Source organism: Cottoperca gobio, chromosome 18 (genome assembly GCF_900634415.1).
Source record: "Cottoperca gobio chromosome 18, fCotGob3.1, whole genome shotgun sequence".
Taxonomy (NCBI): domain Eukaryota; kingdom Metazoa; phylum Chordata; class Actinopteri; order Perciformes; family Bovichtidae; genus Cottoperca; species Cottoperca gobio.
This window is the reverse complement of record NC_041372.1, coordinates 13,624,422-13,633,053: the sequence shown is the minus strand read 5'-3', so window position 1 is coordinate 13,633,053 and position 8,632 is coordinate 13,624,422. Positions and strand designations below refer to the sequence as shown.

Here is an 8,632-nt window from a genome sequence, read left to right as displayed (position 1 = left end):
GGCAGTTTGACATTTAATTCTCTGCAGGTAAGTGGTACATTTGGGTCTTGATGGAGGAATCCAAAAGAAAAGACGGACTCTGTACACCTTCCGTGTTTGTGGTGAAGACCTACAACCACAGGATGAAAGTACATCTCTGTACAAACACGTGGAGTTACACTACACAGTTGTTTGGCACTATTCCCCAAACCTAATACACGTAATCTACACATTTGACCAACATTATAAGAGAAGGAAAAGCAATTGGAGGGTTAAAGGTTTAGCTTATGTGGTGAATGTCGCCCTCTTGTGGTTAAAGGAAGGGGCTGCTTAAAACACACTCATTGCAAATGGGTCCAATTCAGGTTGAGAAGAAGTGTCGACGCGTGATTTAGTCGTGAAGGGAAATCACTCGCTCTGCGGCACGTTGAAATATAAACAGATGCTTTTCAAAGATCAGAGCTTGATATGGAGAGTTATACGAGTATAGATGAGTCCATGCAGCTACACACAAGCAAACATTACTGCATACACGTTCATATCTCAGTTATTCAGTCTTTATTGTAGTCTTTAAATGTACCCGCTGACAGCAGACACACACACACACTCTTATGCGTCCTCTTCTTCTCGCCCTGCATCATACCATCGTCTCCGAGCTCGACCCTTTCCCGGTGAAGAAGTCCCAGAAGTTGGAGGCCGGTGAAGGTTTGCTGTCGTCCTGCGGCGTCTGCCTCACCCAGATGCTGCTCTCCGTCGAGCCGCTCAGACTGGAGCAGCTGCCGCTTCCGGCGCTGCCCAGGGTGAAGCTCAGCGCAGAGCCCAGCGGGCCCCTGCGGTCCTGGGGGTCTTGCTCCGGCCCTTGAAGTCTGGTAGTGGAGGTGGGGGAGGACTGGGCCAGGCTGAGCAGGTTGTGGTGGGAGTGGAACTGACGCGTGTGGCGGATGGATTTATTTGAAGGGACCTCACCTGGAGGGTTGGAAACAGGAAACTTTTATTTTTAGAAAAACTTAAATGTTCCACAAATTCTCAAACTAAGACTTTTCTAGAAACTGAAGTTTTAATGTTATTACTTTATTCACAGTCACCGCCTGAACCTGAAGGTGGCGCTGTGGCCACATGGAGCACACTCTACCAAGTCAAAGTAAGAAAAGGAGAAGGCGCACCGTATCTCGTGTCCTGGCGCTTCCTGTTCTGGTTCAGTTTCAGAACATTGAAGAAGACCTCGCTGGTCAGGCTGCCCTCGGCGCCGTTGACATCCGGAGGAAAAAGCGGCGACGGCGGGGACAGACTCCCGCTGGAGGCTCCTGCAGAGTCCAGAGACGCGCCCGTGTCCCGCCGCCCCCCCCGACTCACTGCTGCTCTCCACCGTTATGTGACTGCAGCTGTGTGAAAGGGGGGGGGAAACATGATGTCGCAACAGGACGTGGCCGCAGGTAAACACGCTTGATTGACAGACTGGTAGTCGAGGTTACCTGAGTTTCCTACGCAGCAGGTAGTCGATGATGTCCGGGTCCGTCTGGATCAGACTCATCAGGACCTCCTGCTGTAGAGCTGCAGACACCTGGAGGAACACACACACACACACACACACACACACACACACACACACACACACACACACACACACACACACACACACACACACACACACACACACACACACACACAGTCCTGTAACATTTTATTTATTTAAAACAACATGTGTAATTAAGTTCTGCACATCTATGGCGCACCATGAAGAGCTTCTGGTGGTTCTGTATGAGCACCAGGGTGACGCCGATGACCGCCGTGCTGTCCTCGATCCCCGTGGCCTGAGGACTCACGTCGGCTCCTCGCTCCTTCTGCAGCAGGTTGGGCCCAAAGATCACCGCCAGGTTCGCCGCCGTCATCTTGTTGCCGGAGATCTGGTAGGAGAGAAACAGAATCAATGTTTATTGTTATGTTGAGCTCAATAAAATGTTCAAATCTGAAATCTGCAATCTGCACCTCCTCGTCGTTGGTTCCCACGCTGTCCTGAGCGAAGCTCTGCACGGTGTGCAGCAGGCTGAGCAGTCGCAGCAGAGTGTCGCAGTTACAGGGAGGCAGCAGGTAGAGCAGGTGCTGCAGGTACTGAAGCTGCTCCGCTCCCTTCAGCACTACACGAGACACAGACAGCACATTTAGTTTGACTCCTCCAGGTGTCCACGCAGTTTAGTCTCCGTGTGTGTGTGTTTGAGCTCACGGGTGGCGTGCAGGAAGGCGGGGTACAGCTCTCTGCACAGCAGAGGGTCGGGAATCTCTCGGAGGAACTCTTTGAGCAGCGCCGCCACATCGTGGACGCTGTGCTCCTCATCCAGCTGGACGTCCACCCCCATGTCAAAGTCCTCCAGCAGCTGGGACACACACAGCAGACACACACACCACACGCAGGTCAAACAGGACTCACTTTCCCCTGATGGACACCATGTCTCCAAAACAGGATGTCACACATCGTCAGCTCTTCCCTTGAACACGCAGAGCAGTGACTCACACGATGAGTAGTAATAATAAAAAGGTTCTCACCTGTCTCACTCTCTTCTTAGAGCTTCCGACTCGGAAAATCCCCACAGTCTGAAGACCTGGGGGGGCACACCACGGAGCATTCAATAGTGAAAATGGAGATGAATGAAACTTGTACTTGATGAGAGCAACACTGTGTCTCACCGTGTGTCTCGATGTGGCTGCAGCACCTCTCCAGCACCCGGGGCACCTGCCTGTAGATGGGGTTGAGGCTGAGCTTGGTCTGGGTCCTCCCCTCCGGCCCCCCCGGGGTCTTCTTCAGCTCCAGCTCGGCCGGGTGAGAGAGCTGCAGCGCCTCCAGCAGGCGAGACTGACTCTCTACAAGGTCGGAGATGGAGTCCACCGACAGCCCGCCCTGCAGGGGAGGGGGGGACGTTAATGTACTTGAGATAGTTGTTTTACTTAAGGGTGCATAGTTTGTTCTGGCCACTTGGGGGCAGCAGAGCAAGCTGAGAACACAACTTTAATATCTTATAAAGCAAACAGCTGTCTGTTTACACCTGCAGTATAAACAGTATAAACATTTAGTGCAGTTTTAATGAAGAGAAACAATATTCTCCTCATGCTGGAGTCGAGAAAGAAGAGAAGAGAGACGCACAGACGAGAGGAAATGGAAGGAACTTTGTAAAAGATGGATGTCAGGAGAAGAAGCCAGCAGAACTTCTTGACGTTGCCGTCCAATAAATATCTGAGAGGCTGAAAACAAATACCGCAGCAGTATGAATCATGTCGTTTCTGGAGGAACGTCAAGTGTCAGAGAAGTTTCCCAAACGGCGCCACAGTTCAGGCATGAGAAGGATGTTTACTCTGAAATGTGCAGGACTGGAAGCGTTTTCTCTTTTTAAACCTCTGAAACTCAGAATCTAAGTATTTCATGAGACTTTTTCTTGAAGAAATGCGACAACGCCACCGCTGCCTCATCTGTCACGCTGAAGATCTCCAGCTGTGTGTGTGTGTGTGTGTGTGTGTGTCTGTGTGTGTGTGTGTGTGTGTGTGTTGTCAGATGAGTAAACGGTGAGCTGCTACAGTCAGACGAGGAGTCCTTCTTCCTCCTTAGTTGCAAGCTTTAATATGCTTTGGGTATCCGAGTGTTTACGATCAATAATCAATAATGAAGCCTCGTTGGCTCGTTAGTGCAGAATGATTTTTCCCGTCTGTCTCAGCAGCGTGTTCCCAACGTGACTGATTCTGACCAGCTGCATCTGATCGCTGCTTCGGGTTCGATTACGGTGCTCTGCGGCTGTAATGATACTTATTACTGGCTTAACATAACGACTGCTTCCAGATCAGTGTGGCGTGGATTACAGGGTGTGACGGCCTCCAGCACAGAGCGCTGACACACACACACACAGTTGTGTAAATGTTTACAGCTGGAGAGGGCACACACAGACAGACACACAGACAGACACACAGACAGACACACAGACACAGACAGACAGACACACAGACACACAGACAGACAGACACAGACAGACACAGACAGACACACAGACAGACACAGACAGACAGACAGACACACAGACAGAACACAGACAGACAGACAGACACACAGACAGACACACAGACAGACAGACACAGACAGACACACAGACAGACACAGACACAGACAGACACACAGACAGACAGACAGACACACAGACAGACACAGACAGACAGACAGACAGACACACACACAGACAGACACACAGACAGACACACAGACACACACAGACAGACACACAGACAGACACACACACAGACAGACACACCTGAACTGCCCGTTTTCACTTTATCTGCGTTTATCAGGTATTCTTTCCCTTTGAGTTACTGATTCAAAAAACACACACACACACACACACACACAGAGAGAGAAGGCTGCATATACATAACAGTGTTTGTGTATGTTTAGTATTCGCCGTCACTCACCCTCCTCTGTCCTCGGCCGGTGTTATCCAGAAACGTAGGCGACATCGGTTTGTTCTCACAACCTGCCGCTGGAGCCACAGAGTTAGCGAACGGCGAGCAGGGAGCTCCTCCTGTGACGGACAAGGAGCCGACCGGCGGCTTGTTCCCGTTGAAGAACTGCTTCTTCTCGGCCCTGAAGCGCAGGACGCTGGCCTCCAGGTCCAGACAGTCTCGCCTGCTCTCCTTCAGGGCGTCCTGCCGCAGCTTGTAGGCCCGGTCGTTGCCGATGACCTGGGAGAGGGGGATGCCGAACGCCTTGGAGGCCGATTCTGAGCGAGGAGAAGACGGAAACAAGTTGATATATGAAATATGAACTGAAGGAAGGATTCTGAGAACGAGAGGACAGAATAATTGGTTTTGGCTTTATGGAAAGATATTAAAGTTTCATGGAGGGATTTCAAGAAACAATAACTGGAACAGAAGAGCTGCACACGTTGTTACCAGGCGAGCTCAGGCCGAGTGGCCAGGTTACTGTCTTCTGCACAAAGTGAGGCAAAGTAGGTTCTTATGATCCAGAGTTGCACAGCTCGCAACTCTGCAGCTCAGCTTTCTGGAGACTTTCAGCCTCTTTTAGTTGATTGTTTCTCTCAGAGGCTTGCAGAGACCAAAACAGAGCTAAAAGGAGAGTAAATATGTTCCCAAGTGGCCAAAACAAATTCTATTTATTCATCTTTAACAGGATTTAATGCCACAACTTCTCCGTTACTGCGCCTGCTTCTCCACCAGGGAAGTTGCTCAGGTTATTTGAGCTACATCAGCTCTCATACGCGGTGCTTTAAGTCAACCTAAAGAACCGCATGATTTAAAACAAAGAAGAAGAGAGAAGACAAGGAAGAGCTTATGCAAAGTGCACAGTGAATTATCAAGAGATGACCTGCATGTCCACAGAGTCATGATGCACAAGTTGGCCTGATATGGTGCATGGATATTGGGGAAGACAGTCAACACGCAGAGTGGAGGAAAGGTAAGGAGAGAACTTAAAGAAATCGCTGGCAGAGCGGCACACTGGCACACCGTTTGGGAACCACCGGCTTAGATGTCCCTGGTGTCAGCTCTGTAATATATCAGGTTGTGACGCACTTTGGGTTTTGGCACCATGTGACATAATGTTAACTCCTCACAGCAGACGAGCCGTGTAAGAATAGACAGAATGGACGGAGAGGTAAGGGAGGGATGAACAGGTAATCCACACACCAGACTGATTCGGGGTTACTGCAGGAAAATGCAACATGATCATCATCGCAGCAGTCTCACGGTCAGCAGGTCGACGGCTAAAACTGCAAATCCTTCGCTGTGCTACGTCACATGACCACAGCAGTAGAACACATGCTCTGATCCGGCCCGAGATCCACTTAGAGAGGTCAATTAAAGGCTTTAAGAACAACTTCAAAAACAACGGCTGGGATTAAAGAGGGAAATTAAGAGTGTGTTTTAAGCTCTACATGCGAATGCAGTTTCATCATCATTGCACTTGTTTTTAGCACCATCAGCTCGAATGCTTCGGGTCTAACTAGAAATATATCTTACTTTACACAGAGAGAGAGGGAGAAGGAAGGAAGGAGAGAGAGAGGGAGAAGGAAGGAAGGAGAGAGAGAAAGAGGAGAGGTGAGATACTATATGGGAAAGAGATATAGGGAAGATAAGAGGGAAAGAGAGATATTGATAGAGATGGAAAGAAGAGAAATAAGGAGAGAGAGAGAAGGAAGGAGAGACAGAGAGATGAAAGAGAGAGAGAGAGGGAAGGAAGGAGGGAGGAAGAGAGAGGGAAGGAGAAGAGAAGAAGGAGGAGAAGGAGGAAAGAGAGGAGGGAAAGGAAAGAGAGGAAAGAGAGAGGAGGGAAGGGAGATAGACAGAGGAAAGAGAGCGAGAGAGAGGGAAGAGAGAGAGAGGGAAGAGAGAGAGAGAGATAGAAATGAGAGGAGAGTGAAGGCGAAGAGAGAGAAGGAGAGAGAGGGAGAGGAGAAGAGGGAAAGACAGAGAGATAGAGGGAAGGAGAAGAGAGAGGATAGAAGAGAGTGAATGAATAGATAATGTAATTAGAGATAAGATATATTGAAATATGGATATAGGGAATTATATAGATTGTGGAGAGAGATGGGAAACGAGATTAGATAGAATTATATGAGAGAAGAAGAGAGGGGAGAAGAAGAGGGAAGACCAGAGATAGAGACGAGAGAGAGAGAGGGATAGGAAGAGAGAGAGAGGAAGAGAGAGCGAGATAGAGAGAGGGAAAGAGAGAGGAGAGAGAGGAAAGATAGAGATGATAGAAGGAAGAGAGAGAAGGAAGAGAAAGAGAGAGGAGAAGGAAAGATAGATATAGGGAGGAGAGCGAAGAAGGAATAGAGGGGAGAGAGAGAGGGAAAGACAAGAGAGAGAGAAGGAAGGAAGAGAGGGACAGGTAGAGTAGAGAGGCCTCTGTCACTACTATATATCTCGCGGTCCCGTCCTCTCGCGTCTTTCTATCTCACCTTCTCCTCATCTCCATCACATCTTCATGAGAAGAATCGTATCTCTTTCCCTCTCTCTCTCTCTTCACTCTCTCTCTATCTATCTTCATTCTCTTCATCTATCTCTTTTTCCCTCTGCGCGTTTCCTGCTCTGCTCTCGCTCTCTCTCTTTCTTCTCTCTCTCTCTTTCCCTCGCTGCATCTTGTTCCCTCGTCGGTATCTCTGGTCCAGCTCTTGTTCCTCTCCTCTTCCCCTCTCTCTCTCTCTCTCTCCTTCCCTCCCGCAGTAGTGGAGCCGAGAGAGAGGTCGCACTCGCAACGAGTGACTCCCCGGCATCGCGCCCTCGCATTTCTCCATCGCGCTACTTGACCTCTCTCCTCTGCGCGCTTGTCCCTCTCTCTCTGTTGCCTTCTCTCTCTCTCGTTTCCCTCTCTTTGTCATGGGCGCGCTCTCTTTGGTCCGGCTCGAGCGCTCGTCGCTCTCTTCGTGTCGCGCGCTCCTGCCGCGCTCTACGCTCCGCGCGCGCGCGGCCCTCAGCCTCATCTCTGCGCTCTGTCCCGCAGTCGCTGCATGGGCCCCTCGCTCGGCCGCGCGCGCGCGCTGTCCCCTACGCATCGCTCGCGTGGCTGCACCGGCTCGCTCTGCCCGCTCGTCGGGCTCCCTCTCGCCGCGCGACGGCGGCCCCTACGTGCCGCCCTCTCGCGCGTCGGGTGGGCCCCGCGCGCGCTACTCGGGGGCCGCCTACTCGCGCTCTCGGGGGCCCGCGTCGCGCCGCGCGCGCGGTGGGCCGTGCGCCGCGCGCGGGGGCCTCGCGCGCAAGCGCCGCTTTCCGCTCGTGCCGAGGGAGATAGGAGGGAAAGAAGATAGCTAGAGGGGGAACGAGCTAGAGATAGAGGTGGAAGTCAGACATATAGAGAGAAGGATAGCGAGAGAGAGAGAAGAAGGGAAAGAGAGAGAGATCCTTTTTCCCCCCTCTCGCTCGCTTTTGCACTCCTCTCTCCTATCGCTCGCATCTTTCGTCCCTCGCGTGATCCCCCGCTCTTCGCGCTCGGGTTCTCTCTCAGCTCTCTTGTCCCTCTCGCTCTCTCTGTTTCCTTCGCCTCCTCTCTCATTTCCTTCTCTCTCTCTCTTTTGCCTCGGAGGCGGCCGGTTGCCTTCTCGCGCTCCTCTGGGGCCCCCGCGCGCCGCTGGGTTGGGGCCCTCGCGCCTCTCTCGTTTTCCTTCTCTCCTCCTCTCTTTCGACTCCGCGCTCGCGCGCGCGCTCGCGCTTGTGGCCTCGGCGCTTCCGCGCTTGCTGCGCGCGCTCTAGGTACAGTAGCTCGCGTCGTAGCGTTACCCTCTCGCCATCGGGTGGTCCCTCTCGAGCGCAGCATAGGGCCGACTCCTCTCTCTCTCGGCTCCCGCTCTCGCGCGAGACGCCCCGCGGGAAGCATCCGCTCAGGAGAAGGCGATGGCAAGAGGCTTTTCCCGTCCCACGCGCCCGGTGCCCTCGCGTGCGCTCTTTTTTCCTGCTAGTCGAGAGATCTCCTCCTCGCTCCTCGTGGCCAGCTGCTCTCTCACTCGCGCTCTCTTTCCGTCTCTCGTCTCTTCCCTGCCGTTCCGCGCCTCGTCTTCTGCCGTCCTCCGCTCTCTCGCGCGCGCTCCGCTGGGTGGGCGGTCCTCGCTCGCTGGCGCCGTCTTTCCCGTCCCCCCGCGCGCGCCCCTGCAACACCTGGCCGCGCTCA

General features: G+C 52.4%; 1 protein-coding gene across 4 annotated transcripts in view; it reads right to left on the bottom strand.

Moving 5' to 3' along the window:
* The window catches only part of arhgap36 (Rho GTPase activating protein 36), a 34,355-nt gene continuing 25,723 nt past the window's right edge, over positions 1-8,632 (bottom strand). For 3 of the 4 annotated variants that reach the window (XM_029455051.1, XM_029455052.1, XM_029455054.1), the window contains exons 4-12: positions 4,423-4,730; positions 2,662-2,872; positions 2,521-2,576; positions 2,201-2,351; positions 1,966-2,114; positions 1,713-1,883; positions 1,452-1,540; positions 1,143-1,361; positions 1-945 (exon numbers count right to left, since the gene is read on the bottom strand). In XM_029455051.1, the coding sequence (XP_029310911.1) occupies positions 942-945; positions 1,143-1,361; positions 1,452-1,540; positions 1,713-1,883; positions 1,966-2,114; positions 2,201-2,351; positions 2,521-2,576; positions 2,662-2,872; positions 4,423-4,730 (1,358 nt within the window). In that variant the 3' untranslated portion in view covers positions 1-941. Of the gene's footprint in view, positions 946-1,142; positions 1,362-1,451; positions 1,590-1,647; positions 1,884-1,965; positions 2,115-2,200; positions 2,352-2,520; positions 2,577-2,661; positions 2,873-4,422; positions 4,731-8,632 lie in introns of those variants that run through there. The other variant, XR_003834045.1, reaches the window with a different exon arrangement.